Raw genomic sequence first — 15763 nt, forward strand, 5'->3', positions numbered from 1 at the left:
AACCGATCCAATACCTAAGCCGGAACCCTACCCGCTTGGGGTCCTACCACGATCGAGTACCTCTTTCAGTAGTTTTTAAGGGCGTAGGTCATCACTTAAAGGCCGTATAAACATCACTCAATCTTCTGAGTACTGCGCAGCTGAAAGCAATGGATAACTGCTGTTGTCTTTTTTTCCAAAAAAAATGTAGCTCTGCATTTTCACGTAACAAAAATGGAGGCGCCTTCCTTGGTAAAATATTCCGGAGGTAAACAAGTCCCCGGTTCGGATCTCCGGGTGGGAACTACTAAGGAAGAGGTCACCAGAAAATTAAAAAATAACATTCTACGAGTATGAGCGTGGAATGTTGAGTCTAAAAAAGGTTGGTAGGTTAGAAAATTTATAGAGTGTTCAAATTAGATGCATATTACAGAGTGAAAGTATAATTTTGGTATATTAATGTGTACCTAGGACATTGTACAGTACATACTGATTAAATACAACATTGAGTACTATATAAAGTACCTCATTCTACTATGCGTTACTGTATTGGTGTAATGGTTAAACAAATTCTAACACTAAATGTTAAGTAGTTAAATCTTAACCGTAAAACCTTTTTTAAACATTAATTCCATTAGGAAATACATGGAATAAAATAGAATATAAAAGTGGTATTTTATATAAATTACATATTTTGTGTGTGTGTGTGAGAGAGAGAGAGAGAGAGAGAGAGGTTAAGATAGACATTTTTTAATTAATTTCTATCTTGGAAAAGAATGGAGATATAAAACTGCTGGATCAAGTGAAAAATGAGGAGGTGCTTAGAAAGATTGTTGAGGCGATGCAATCTTACACACAATCAGAAGAGAAAAGAAAATTGGAAAATTTTTTTATTTTGAAGTAATAATAATAAGTGTTCTGCCGAAAGGCAGGTTTTCACATGGCCGCCCTCCATTCTGCTCGATTCTGTGCCATCCGTTTCATTTTATAGTAACTTGTTCCCTTTTTATATCGTCTACCGTTTTCATTCTTCTCCGACCTCTTGCTTTCCTCTCCGTTACAAATCCTTCCAATGCCGTCACCAACAGACAGTCACGTCTCAGCCAAAGTCCCAACCGACTGAATTTTCTTCTTTTTATTATTTCAATAATCGCCATCTCTTCTACCATTCTACGAAGCACCTCCTCATTCCGAACTTTCTCCGACCAGCCGATCTTTTCCATCCTCCTCCAAATCCACATTCCAAAGGCCTCCAGTCTTCTGTCTTCTCCCTTCCTAATAGTCCATGTCTCTGCCCCATAAAGGGCTACACTCCACACAAAACATTTCGCAAGTTTTTTCCTTAGTAACGACTTAATACTACTTACTACGACTTAATAACGACTTACATACGACGAATGAGTTTTAGTTTTTTCATTTTAAGAATAATATAAAAGTATTTTGAGTTTCTGAAGATGGATTTGGTATCCGAAAGTACTTGAACATATATAAAAAAAGTTTGTCGGTAAGTGGTTTTTATAAATTATTATTATTGTATAATCGTTTGATAAAATTATCGCAGTAACGAATCACAAATATGTTCAATCTGAGCACCTTTTTCCCGCGGCTAACATAAAACCGATACGAGAGTTCGTCACGTGCTTTAACTGGCATATCTGGATTAACAAAAGCGACAGCGGCTTCTATCCTTACCTCAAACGGAGTAGATTAGCAGGTAGCGAAACCAAATACGAGATAGCTTTTATAAAATCTTAAAGAAAAAGATTTCACGGGGTCAGATCGGGTAACTTAGAGGTCTTTGTCATCGGGTCTATGTATACTGATGCAGCGGTCGGAGAAAATATCATTCGACCGATCACGACTATCTTGTTGCCAAATTAAATTCTTCGGTCCATATTGCGGTCGAGGAAAATGGTATGTACGGAGCATATCTAGATACACAACTCTCAGCGAAAAAGAACGGTCCGGGCGAACTTGCCATCGGGATATGCCACGGAAAACATTTAATTTGGAGAATCTCTTTGGCATTGTAACACTTGACGGGGAATTTCTGACCTACACCTACGTACATTATGAGCGTTAACGTTTCCACTAAGATGAAATGACGCATTATTAAACACGTAACGATCAAGAAAGTCATCGTTTTATGCTACAACATTTCGAACGCCAAGTCGACACGCGTAATAGATAGGCCTCAGAGCCTGTAACAGCTGCAAACGGCGTGAAACATTATACAATATTATCACCGACGGCCGGCCTTCCAAACAGACGTTTTTTAGGACTACGTAGGAATAACTCCCTTATAAGTTCAATATTTTATTCAGACACCGTCGATCGTCCCTTTAAGAAACATCAGGTCATTTCAAACCGATTTTGCCATCGGCGAGTGTTATTATCATTCGAAGGATCACAATTAAACTTTCTACGTAACGCATGCTGAACGGTAACTACAGATTTACATTTAGCCGACTGCAAAGGACATAAGGCTTTCTGTTCAGGAGCTATCGAGTGAAAAGATAGAGAGAGAATCTAACTTTTTTCAAAATATGTTATATTTCAGTTAAGATTATTAAAATTTATTTGTAAATTATTTTCCCCCTTTCCTAGTATTGTTACTCCAACATTCGTAGTTCACGCGTTTCGGAGTACCTCAATTCTCAAAACTACGTACTTTTAGCACTCTGTAGTGCTAAAAGTAGTAATCCAAAGTAGTACTAAAAGTAGTGACAAAACTGGAAAAGGCAGAAAATAACACTCAAATCAGTAGGTAATCAATTTACGGCCATGCGCGCAACTAAAACTGTCCTCCTTGCTCTTTGATTCTCGCTTTAAATCAACACAAACAGGTATAACAAATTACAAATCCAGAATTTTTAACCTATTCTAAATACACAGACAAAATAAGAAGAAAACTTATTTAAAATACCGATGCTTTTACACGACTAACAAAAAGGTTTTCTCGATTCGATTCACATGCTGGCCTGATTTTATTGATTTTTCTTTTATATTGTAGAGGAAATTTCCCAGATAACTTAGGTGAGTGTATTATGTGTATATACTTGTGTGTATGTGTGTGTGTGTGTGTGTGTGTGTGTGTGTACACAACTTTTTTTTTAATCATACGTATATCTTATTTTTATACTCGTATAATGAGTGTACGAAAAAGAAATCCGGGGTTTCAAGAACGAATATAGTTTTACGTGGACAACAGTTAGGTTTTAATTTAATTTACGCATTGTCTGTCATGTAGCTGCTGAATTAGACTGTTGCACGGACCAAGCTGTTATGAGCCTAGTAAGTGGCGCCACCGTAAGTGGCGAGAACAGTTTTCGGAAGTAGGAAGCCTTTTGAAAGGACAGTCATTTGTAAAGGAAAAGCGTTTTGTAAAAAAAGTGCCAAAGACAGAGAGGCCAAGTCCAAAACTTTCAGTTCGTAGTGTCAGTCCGTCAACTAAACATCCGTAAGCGCTGCGTACGGTATTTGCAAGGAATTGAAACTTCGAGCTTATAAACCGCAGCTACTTCGTGAAGTTAAACCTAACGATAAGCCACGAACAGTTCAATTTGTAACGACCTTGTTTTAGTTTATTTCTGTTGCGCATTTTATTTTTTGATGAAGGATCATTTCATATTCATCGAGTCGTGTGAATCTGTGTGAGCATGCGCTCAGAATATACATACAAATCGGTGAAATTCGCCCGCAACTGTCCGAAAGTGAATGTCTGGTACGGTATCATGCATAATCGAATTTTTGGGTCATTTTTCCACGATCAGACTATTACGAGCATATTAAGAGAACTTTTTGTTTCGACAAACTGATAATTTGGAAGGCCTAATTTTCCAATAACATAGAACCTCTCCATATTAAGCAAAAAGTTTGCAGACTGCGCTCAACGACAAAATGAATCGACAAAAATCCGATCCCAGAAGATCGGATCTGAAGAGATGTTGTCATCGGTTGCAACCACGAAGTTCCGTTTTGACGGCAAGGTCTTTCTTTTTTCTTTTTTTTTGATATACGTAAAATACATTGTACACCAAAAAAACTCAGTCGCTCGATTATCTGAGCCGAAGAATGACAGCAGCCGTGGAACCGTTTCCTGCATACTTGCTTGCCAGAGTGGATTATCGGGATAATCCACCTGGATTATCCCGACGTCTGCAAGGCTGTAAATGGTGCTCATGTTGAATTACATTTAGAGGTTAAAAAAAATCTTTACTTTGTACTTTCATGTAATAAAATAGGTACATTTGTAATTAAATGTGATAAAGAAAAATTTAATTTAAAACCACGGAGCGGTTTTAACAGACAGCCGACAAATTTTATAAATATATATACAGCAAAAGGATAATGTCATTTGATATTCTAAGTATAGTCGCACGAAACTTCAAGAAAATAGTTATAAAATTTAGGCTAAATAAAACACAATCCCATATTCCAGACGTACTCAAGACTTTAATTTACTGTCAGTGATGAGCTCTCGACATTTTGTTGAGATTTTTTTTTTCATCATAAAAAATGTCTTGTCTTGCATTTCTAGCTAAAAGATTTTTTCTAATACAATACTATATTTAATAGAGATATAAACTTGAAGAAAGAAAGAAAACGATTTTAATTTTTTTTATTTTAAATTACAGATAAAATATTCTTTAAATTTTAAAGTAATTTATTCCTTTTACGAATGTGTATTAGTAAATTTTAATCGTGTTTTGTAATCTCATGTTTTGTAAAAGTGTTACACTTTTCCCTTTGGATAACTACCCGGGTGGCAGATTGGGAAATATCAGATATATTGAGAATTGTAACGATATATGATAAATAATTACCTCAGTATGTTAGGATTAACACAAAACTGATAATTTTAAATAAAATTTGGTTTTCACCCAGATCTCAATTTATTTCGTTATTAATAAAGTTTTGCAGAATTTTATTTATCAGTAAAATATATATATATATTTTGTTATTTTATATCAAACAAAATTATCTTCATTAATTATAAAATTCGAACAACAGTTGTTACTAGATTTGTATAAATAAAACTTCAGTTAATATTATTATCACTTTAAAAATAATGGCAGTTAGACAAAGCAATAGTTCAACAATGTATTGATTAAGAATAACATAAACACTGTGTTCAAAAGTTTGACAGAAAGTAAACAAATACTGGTACCGGTTGTATTGTAAATTTACCGATAAATCTTCTTAAGACAGATTTCAATTTAACTAATAAACGTAACATAATTATGTAAATGATTACCTTTCAAACAAGTAAATAAAATACTGAAAGCACATAACTAATATTCTGAAAAGTAATCATTTGCTTACTGCACACACGTACTGAGTATATACAGTTTTTCCACAAATTATTCCGATCGGAACTAAACCTACACGTGTTAAATATGTTATGTTATTTGATCGATTAGAGATGTTAAAAAATATTTTACGTACTTTGAGTATGACTTTAATCATCTTAACCGCGATTAAAGGAGAATGTTTGAAAAACACTACTTTCAAATCTGCATGCCCTTTTCAAAATATAGTTTTACTAACGTTTGATAATATTAATTTCAATAGTTCAAAGTGTAATAAAATAGTGAATAAAGCGCATTTTAAATAAACATATTAAATGCTAATGAGGTAACAACACTTAATATTAAAGTCATTTTGATAATGTCTAAGTTTAACTTTATATATTAATCAAAATATTTGTTTGTTTGAATTGATATTATTAAAAATTAAAAAAACCGCTTGACCGATTAAAATTTTTTCTTTCACTGTTTTCACAAATTATCCGGTTAACTACATTACTAGGATCGGTAGTAAAGCTTAAAAGTTACCTTTTTTTAGGTTTGTAAAATAAGTTACGGTTCACGTCTTCTTATACAATGTCATTTATCTTGTAGCAATATTTTGAATCTTTAATTAAATCGCTTTCTGTAGAAAGTAGTATGATTTTCAGGAGTGAATTTGTACCGGCTGTACAAAATATAAGAGTTGACCCCAGTCATTGCGTCAAGCAACGTGAAAAAAGTAGCCATCGGCCACCTTCGTGTTTTCCGGCTTGATGAGTAGTCGGCGAATTTTTTGTCGACTGTCAACTCCACCTTTCGTGACATTATAATTCCACTATCTCTTATTTTCCGGTCGACGGGTGTGTACAAGTCTTGTGGTGCATTGAAGATATCAGCACGACCGCTTTATTCCTATCCGAAACAAATAACAGCGTCACGTCTTCTGTGAACCCGTACAGACTTTGTTTGATAAAAACCGAAGGGGAATCTTCCTTTTATTTTTCTTCGTAGACCCGGCTTACGTAATACCTCTTTTTAACAATTCTGCGATTAAATCTACGGAAGTTAGATTTCGTCGGGTATTCTCAATAGGCGGGATAGATTGTAAAACGGACTGAGTAGGTATTGAAATTTTTTTTCCATTTCTCTCTTCCAAGGTAATCCCGTCACTATCATTTCAGGCGTATATGTAAACATTATATAGATAATTCGTCCTTGCATCTGTGAGGCGTTGCACTTTTATGCCGATTATGGCCGGCTTGCTCGGCATGTACATCCGAAATCGGCACCGCCCGAATGAAACCAACTTTTCGTCTATGAAGACATAGGCAGCCATGAAATATAAACGTTTGCTATTTTCTATGAGCGTAGAAAAAATATTGGAAATCGGTGCGGTTGGGTCTTGTATTTTCCTTTCTTCACAATCACTTTCTTTCTTTCTTTTTCCTGTTTAGCCTCCGGTAACTACCGTTTAGATAATACTTCAGAGGATGAATGAAGATGATATGTATGAGTATAAATGAAGTGTAGTCTTATACATTCTCAGTTCGATCGTTCCTGAGATGTGCGGTTAATTGAAACCCGACCACCAAAGAACACCGGTATCCACGATCCGTGTAAAAATAACTGGTTTTATTAGGACTTGAACGCTGGAACTCTCGACTTCCAAATCGACTGATTTGGGTAGACGCGTTTACCACTAGACCGACCCGGTGGGTTTTCTTCACAATCACGGGGGTTATCAAACCGTAAACATGTCAAAATAAACAATAATCTTTGTTTTGACATGGTATATCTGAAAATGTTCTGTACAGTACCATCCGTTGCATATAAACTGTGAACCGACTCGTCTTCTGATTTGAACGCATATGTGAAAATAAGGAAACCAAGGAATGCCTTTACTTCAATGATATTCAGGTCTTGAAACCGGTTCGATGTTTTCCTCGAGTATCGAGCTTTTTCAATTTTCACGTCGGTCCATTTCAAAATCTCTTCCAAAATGTTCTCGGTAAAATAAAGTGACCGTATTTTTTCATACGGGGAGACTCTCCAAATATTTTTACTGGAGGCCATGGCCCTGGTAATTGTGTTATTATATTGTGCTGCCTGGCTGTCCTTTCCTCCATTTGAAGCAACGTTTTTTTCCAAAATAAAATAAATTTTAAGGCTCGCCTCCTTTTTCTCCAAAGTCTTGTTCAACTTCTAGGTCATCGATGATTTCCCCTTCATTGTCAACTAAATCATCAGATTCGTGTTCACTTCGGATTTCAAAGTCGGAGTCATTGTTGCTGTCTGTAGGGGATGTAGCGTTTCATTATTTTCACCCGATATCTGTTCAACATATCACATTTGGGGCCATCAGCAGACCGCATGGAAGGAGTCTGTGTAGATGGACCTTCCAGTGATTCTTCTTTTCGATTTGATATCATCTAAAATAACAAACACTCATTTGATGTCTAATGTAACAAGAAATGCAAGATAAAGATAAAAGAAATCAATAAGGTATCTGCTGTCGCTTCGTCCATGACGTAAAAGAAAATAATAATTATAGTAATTCTATGAAAATAATAATCGAAAGAACGTCTTCAAAAGTTAAAAGGAATTAGTTAGACGAATCAAAATGATTAATTCTGTCACAATACATAAAAAAAGTTACATAATCACTATCGTTCATCTACGGGATCGCTAGACAAACTCAAATAAAGATGTTCACTCACCAGAACGCACAACAGAAATGACCTTGCACGATATTAAAGTCGGTACTGAGAGTAAAAGGTTAGGAGGAGGTAGTGGCCTAGACCAAAGGGAATCGGCACCGTTACTATATTCCTCTCAGGAATATGTGGGGTCTGACACTTACGGGTTAAAATTACCGATGTGCCCTCTAAGAAAAACAGATTTAGGGCTTTATCGATTCAGAATGTGGTTTCCAAAAAAAAAGTAATAGGTAAAATTAAAAACTTGATTTAATTTTGGCGGAAGAGAAATTTTTACTAAGAAAATATTTAAGGCGCTCCAACTAATCATGTCATACTGCACGTGCAATGTGCCATACTTAGAGATCCAGTTTCTAGCACGCTCCTCCTTGGCTATATTGTCAATGTACTGTTTTGATCAGCTTGTTTTGTTTTATTAATGGTTTTTTTAACTCGTTTTTCTGATCACTCTTAAACATCAGTCTTATATTTGGGATATGATTTTAATGTTCGTATCAGATTTCCTATCACGGAATTTTTAAGTCGCCTACTGCTGCACTGTTTTAACTTTCATTTGACTTGTTTAGTCGACAAAAGAAGGCATCATCTGACTTTCTGCGATTATAAATTTACAACCTTATAAGTTTAGAACAGTTTATACCAAATGAAAGCTACTTCTATTTTACATTATTTTAAAAATAATTATTTATACTGTAAGAAACCCAACATTATGCAGAAATCACAGGAAAACTGAATTCCGTTATTTTTATTTTTTTTTTTGCTAACATATTTTTCAAGCTCTATAACTCTGATAAAATTTTGTAAAAATGTGGTCATCATTTACGCTAAAATATCGATTTTTATCTTTAGCCTCCTAAAATTTTTATCTGTTTGTTATTTTGGTGGCAGTGGTGTGTTTGAAAAAATCTTCCTTTATCCCTATAACATTATTAAATCATTTGAAATCATTTACAGTAAACAGTTTTACCAAATAAATTTATAAATTTCATAGTTTATAAACCTGGAGGAGTGATTAAATAGGAGTGAAATTAATGAAAGTAGAAATTCATTTTTTACTCTTTTAGTTTATATCGAACCGGTTTACTCTTATTCACTCTATCGGTTGAGCGATTAGCCAAGAAAACTACTAGCGCCAAATTTATTGAGGATCTCATAATTCTTGCAAGTCTTATGAAATTTAAATAATATTCCCAATAATACATTTAAAAAATTTTACCAATGCTATACCAATAATGAAATTGTAAATCGGATGTGTAATAAAGACAAAATAACTGCTAACAGTGTCGAGGCTATTGTAGATATCCAGTTTTTAAACTGATAAGAGGGTTCTTCCTAGATATTTTTTAAGGAATTTCATTTTAAGGACTTGAACAGTCCTGATATTTATATCATGACATGATAGTATTTAAAACAACACTAATAATAAATAAACTTGGATATGTCATGAATTTCCGGCTTAATTATTTGAGGAGAACGGTTTATTTTTAAATAGGGCAGATCAACTATAGTTATCAAGGCCTTTTTTTTATAGAGGCTCTTTTTAGAAAGTATCTACTTGGGTATGAAGAATTAATCATGCTCACGCTCCGCAATTTGATTTGCTTTGGATTGCGTCAGTGAAACATAGACGGTTGGATTTGTTCAACTTGCGATCTAATCGGTTCTACAATTTCTGTTTTCTTGCTATTTAAAAGATTAGTGGATTATCATAGCATCCTCAGTCTATTCAAAGCGTTTGGAGTTAAAATCCTTTGGGGAAATTTTTTCTTTAGAACCATAGATTTGGAAGCTATGATGAATTTATTTTATCTTAAATGGATTTTTTTTTAAATAAATTTTTGTATTTATATTTTATGAAAATAATTAATTATTGTATTACAGACAGAACAATACGGAGAGATTCTTTAACAACAAAATCACATTACCCGATAACGATTCATCGGATTGTTTACAATTTAAGTGTAAGTTACTTTCTGCATTTATTAATATTCAATATAATTATAAATATTAAAATTAATGTTAATAGTAACCTGTTTGACAAAAATATAAATTTGTCACAATGTCAGTCGGTTCTTAATAGTTTCATTAAAAATGAAGCTCATGCTATTTCTCATTTCTATTATAAGTATTCTTTTAAAAATACAATTAATAAATAAATTCAATAAACAGTTATTTGATCTTATTGTACCGTAGTGGTCATGTGATGTTACCATATTTTTTCTAATTATTATAATTATTTAAAACTAAAATTTTAAATGACAAATCCACATTTGGTGAGCTTCTGGTTTGTTTCTATTAGATTTCTGGCAAATGTTAACTGAGAATTGTTTATGTTTGTTAATTTGACATATTTTTTTGTTTTGCTTACTTTTGTTTTTATTTATTTTTTGTAAGAGATGTCAGTGTGTATTAAGTATTTTATAATGCTGAATTCTTTTGTATGGTTTACAGGTGGCACTGCTTTTTGAACAATCTGTGTATCGTATTTCTAAACGTAGATATTATATGTGAGGTCGGGTAGTTTGGCATATTATGAATGAGTATCATTGTTGGCTTTTTCCACAGAGTGATTTGTGAAGAATGTGATAAACTTTCAGGACATGATCAACCGGTGAAAATAAAGAAGGGAGTTCAGTTCATAATAGGTTCGGAAACGCTTCATTAACTGGCAAAAGATTTCGCCCAGATTTTTGCACCTATGGTAAAATTAAGCCAGGATGTAATTTTTGGAACCCAGTTAAAAGGAAAATATAGAAGTTTTATAAAAAATCTGACGTGAAAAATTAAACAAAAAAATAGGTCCCAGAACTTTATTTTTAATAATTTTCGAGGAATCTGGGGTAAATAGAAAAAATTGAGTCGAAAAGTGGGATTTTCGTCACCATTATTTTGTCTTAAGGGGGTAAGTAAACCCAAATTTTGACTACTAAAATATTATTTTTTTTGTTAAAAAAAATAATTTTTTGTCATTTATTGATTATTTAAAATCTGCTTTTTAGTGTGATATAATTATTTTTTTCTACATTTTAACTCTCTCTCTCTCTATATATATATATATATTATAGATCATTGCTAGATAAAATTGACTCACATTTAAGAAATTTGCAGAAATACAGATTAGGCTCTTTGTAAATTATACAGTAAATTACTGTACTTTATTTTACTATTACAGTGTCAATGTACCACTATTTTAGTGATATTACAGTACAATGTATGTATTTATAAAGAAAAAAATATGTACCATTTATTTATTTTCTCCTTTCAGTGACACTATCTAACAACTAACTACAACAACAACTGACTATCTACAGATCGGCTGGGGGCGTCTTTAAAAGTACCATATTTTTTGCTTCCAATTGTGTTGTTCATGTACATGTACATTTCATAATAGGGTTGCAATGGGATCATGTTAAAAAATAATTAGGTACACCAGAATATTCCAATTTTTCCTCCTCAGTGGCAGTTATACAGTCAATGAAAACCCTTCCACTCTTTCAGACTGGGTCACTTGATAGACAGAAGAGTAGCATGCACTCCTAGTGCCAACAAAAGAATGTATATGTTTCTTCCTGTTGAGATAAGTAAAGTAATATTCAGTCTAGATCATCTCTTGGAAAAGAAGGTTTGGTGGTGCACTCCCAAGAGAATTGATCATATCTATAATGTGAAACAAAAAAATATTTTTTTCAGACTTCAGTCGCTCTTTGTTACTAAGCTTGCTTTTCTCTACATATTTGCAGTTTTATGACTAATTCATCATAGTCTTGGACCAGAATACAGTGACCAGCATGGAACCATCAACTTCTATAGCTTCAAGTAAAATGTACTGTTGCAATCCATTTGAAAAGTCAAAGTCATAAATCCTGTAAGAAAAACCTGACAAGTGCAAGCAAGAATTTGGTGCGTACATTTACTTTTCTTAAACAAGGTTACAAAATTTGTAGTACTTGCCGCAAACAGATTAAAGCTTCTGCTAAAAATAATGCTGAAGAAACTACTTCTGATGAAGAATTTCAACAATTAGATCCTTTGTATACCCCAGAAAAAATGAAGCTGTAAATGCTCTCATCAAAAGTTTGATTGTTTTAAATGAATCACCTATTCAGAAAAAAAGGACTATGTGAGAGAAAATACTCTCAGGAAAAGGTTAAGAAAGCAGCAGTAATGTTGAAAAGCAAAATATTGAACATCGATTCAGATTCTGAACAAGAAGCTGTTCCTCTCATCTGACTGTGAAATTATCAACCGATTGAAAGAAAAATGTAATACTGCAGATAATAAGAGCATAAAAAGTAACTAATCTGTATGAGAGTGAAGAAATAATTGTATGAGGGTGAAGAATCGATCGATGCCTGGAAAAAAGATTTTATTTCACTTTAGATAAATGGAAGATTGAGCATGTTCAGAAATAAATTAATTTTGTGTTATCTCCGTGAAGCTTTTGCATCGTTTAAACAGAGATATCTGTTGCTGAAATTAGGATTTTCAAAGTTCTGTGAACTCAGGCCTAAGTACTGTGTTCTTGCAGTTGCGAGTAGAACCCACAGTGTTTGTGTATGGGTCAATCCATTTTAAGTGTCCCAAAAAAACATAAGCTGGTTGCTTGACCGAAAAAAAAAAAAGCCACTTTCAATTCAATTCAAAATACCCACTTAAAGACCTTAAAATTACTTTTTAAAATTTTTTATTTAAGCAGTTTACCTGTGGTGGCCATTTTTGTTATGGTGTGCACACCTATTTTTGTGATTTTAAGGGTTTACAGAAAAAATTATAACTAAAAAACTATTGGTCCTGGAAGGATGAAAAAAGGCAATTTATTCATATTTTTTCAAGGTAAAATACTGATTCAGTGGTTTATTTACCTATCTCCCTTTTTTCTATGAAAAAATTACAAATAAATTTGAACATGAAAGATTGTGAAATTTCACTTTTGTTAATTATTTTTCAAGATGCAGGGATGGCAAACACAGTTTGAATTATTTTTTTACGTGTAGGTATATGTTAGTATTATTACCATAAGTAATATCAATGGTGATATACTTGCCCCTAAATTTTCATGAATTTTTGAAAATAATTTTTATTAAAAACTTAAAATTTTGTCTTTAAATAACTCTGATGGGGCTGGTGATAAAAATCTCAAATTTGCACAACTTGCAGTGTTTTTGTGTAGATGCTTATGGTAAATAAAAAAATTTCTTGTGTATTGTACTATTAAAAACATTATCTCTCTCAAAACTCATGAAAAACCTGTTAAAAGCGATACCATTTTGATTTGCTAAATAAGTGCTCCAAGGGGGGGTTTCTTGTCTTCTTTGCACTTTACATTTTTTATATTTAGCCCCTATGTTGTTGAAGTTGATGTTCACAATATTTTTAAAATAGCTTTTGTTTTTTAATTATTAATGATATGTTGCATAATTTAAGCAGCATTCAATTGTTCAGTATTGTGATGCGGGACAATGCAATTTTCTTGGTCTTTGCGTTCATGTAGTTGTTTGTTCTGCTGAAAAAAAAAACCTTTTGAAACAGTTAACACAAAGAGACATTCCAGGAACTAAATTTAAATTTGGAAAAATGTGTTTTTTAAGAGCTTGCTTTAATGTTATTTGTTCTTAAGTTTTTCTTAATTGTTTTTATGAGTTCTCAAAGGGTCACAACAGAAGTGTCCATACAGGTGACTGAATTTTTACATAAGCTTTTTTCATAATATTTACAAACACTAGTGACATCTGAATTAACATGGAAAAAAGTAAGTTGTTGGTTTTCATCACCAAATTCACAAATTTTAATCAGTTCTTTTGACACTGTACCATACATGTTTTTTAACACTCTTCATTCACATAAATTCCTATGGAACGTTGTTCTTCCCTTGTTATTGAAATTACTTGAAAATAATGTAAAAATTTAACTGATTTTAAGATTATAATAATATTAAGTAAAACTTATTTATTTAATAAACACTTCCAAGCACAGGATGAAATTTGAGACATTCAGTAAGATGTGAACAGGTCACTGACTGACGTCAAACTGACCAGTCTGTAACTGCAAAGCCAAATGATGCAATAAGCATAAATGAGCATGTTGCAACATGAATTTCCCTGACGACTGGAAATGACTTCAAGTGCCTGTTATAAATGAACACTGCAGTTGAACGGTTCAAACAAGTCTATTTCAACTATAGTAATAAGTATAAAATTATTAAAGCGCCAAGAAGACAAGAAACCTCCTTGGAGCCCTTATTTAACTGACTTCTTTAGTAGAATATAAAAGCATTGCTGCCTTTGATGTAGAAGGTTCTTGGTTTGAATCGCAGTCAGGCGTGGCATTTTTCACTTATTACAAAGTAGCAATGATAAGTCTACATAAGAAGCTCACTACAGTAATTATTTGATCAAATAAATTGAGATTCTTGACTTGACTTTCACTATTTCATTTGATTTTGAGCCAGTTACAGCCAAATGTGGATTTGATATGAAATTCTGAATTGGAGTTCTTAGCTGTTAGGTGAAACAATGAATGCATAACAGTTTTTGATCAAATTTCCCATTTCAATATGGTGGCAGTAATATTTCTTAAATTGAGTATTTTTTTTCTTAGAAATTTACAAAAAATTGAATTTAATGTATAAAAATGTTTTAATATATTTATTTTAATAACCGTTATAATTTTATTAAATTTTTAATATTTCTAATACAAAAATATTATAAATATGTTATTATCTTTATTTAAAATAGATTGATGATCTGGCTGGAAAATTACCTGCGAATTCAGTTGTGGGAAGTAAGTAAATTTTTTTTGTTTTCATTATAACTTAGTATTTATTGTTAATTTGACATTAAATTTTCATACTGATATTACCGTTAATTTTTTCAGAATACCAGGCTCCAAATCCACCGAGCAGGAAAGCAGGTTATTACATTTATATGTTTGTTGTATTTCGCCATGAGAAAGTTTACAATGTATCATTTACAAGATTAGAAGGTAACAGTAGATGAACAGTTCTAAGTAACCGGTTGAATCGAATTAAAAGTAATATCAACTTATGCGGCCCAGTTGCTGGTTTTCAGTTTAGAGCTGCCAATTTTTGTTCTGATTTTAGAACAGTAAATAAAATAGAACGTACATTTGTATTTTTAATTTTAATTTTTATTACATTAAAAGTTATTTAAAATTGAACTGTTAAACATATATATCTATTAAATATGTATATCAGCTGCAGATACCTTTATAATAATTTTTAACTTAAGTACGACTATTTTTTTATTCCTTGTATGACAATTACACATTGTTTTTTAGGAGAAGGATCTTACATGTAAAAATTTTATTAATATTCTTGCATATAAAAACAAGGAAACACAACCTGCCAACATGATTTAATATTCAATCTTAACTACATAATTCATATATCATGCGTTTAACAAGTAAATGACGATATAGCGATGTTCTATCTTCGTATATTTTATTAAATATAATTTCTTTGCTGTGACTATAAATTAATATAATCTCTTTTGTATCACCTTAACAATGTAGTTTAATTGAAAAAATCCTTGTGCAAAGTTTCATCATCCACTCTTGTTTATAACATTTGGTTATTAAAAGAAATATCACATTCACTGTTACCGACTGGTATTCCTGTAATTTAATAAAAAAAACTACAAAAATGCTTTTATAAAAATAAAAGCTTAATTTTATGTTATGAAACTTTGTCATAAATCTTGTAATTTTCCCAAAACATGTATTCAAATCGAATCAATTGTTGTGAAAAGGGCATCGCTT

The 15763-nt window shown here is 32.4% G+C and overlaps 1 protein-coding gene across 1 annotated transcript; it reads left to right on the forward strand.

The window, feature by feature from the left end:
- Positions 1 to 4053: 4053 nt before the first annotated feature.
- LOC142324655 (uncharacterized) lies at positions 4054 to 15204 on the forward strand. Its single transcript, XM_075365521.1, has 4 exons — positions 4054 to 4147; positions 9869 to 9948; positions 14722 to 14767; positions 14861 to 15204. The coding sequence occupies exons 1-4, from the start codon at positions 4054 to 4056 to the stop codon at positions 14980 to 14982; spliced, it is 342 nt and encodes a 113-aa protein (XP_075221636.1). The 3' UTR covers positions 14983 to 15204.
- The last annotated feature ends 559 nt before the right edge of the window (positions 15205 to 15763 follow it).

The sequence above is a fragment of the Lycorma delicatula genome, chromosome 5 (assembly GCF_047948215.1).
Source record: "Lycorma delicatula isolate Av1 chromosome 5, ASM4794821v1, whole genome shotgun sequence".
In the NCBI taxonomy this organism is placed as follows: Eukaryota; Metazoa; Arthropoda; class Insecta; order Hemiptera; family Fulgoridae; genus Lycorma; species Lycorma delicatula.

What these genes read in the sequence shown, in the direction of transcription:
- LOC142324655 (XM_075365521.1), top strand. Translation starts at nt 4,054, where the DNA reads ATGACAGCAGCCGTGGAACCGTTTCCTGCATACTTGCTTGCCAGAGTG. An exon ending in GGATTGTTTACAATTTAAGT is followed by an intron (nt 9,949 to 14,721) that starts GTAAGTTACTTT and finishes TATTTAAAATAG; the next exon opens with ATTGATGATCTGGCTGGAAA. An exon ending in TGCGAATTCAGTTGTGGGAA is followed by an intron (nt 14,768 to 14,860) that starts GTAAGTAAATTT and finishes TAATTTTTTCAG; the next exon opens with AATACCAGGCTCCAAATCCA.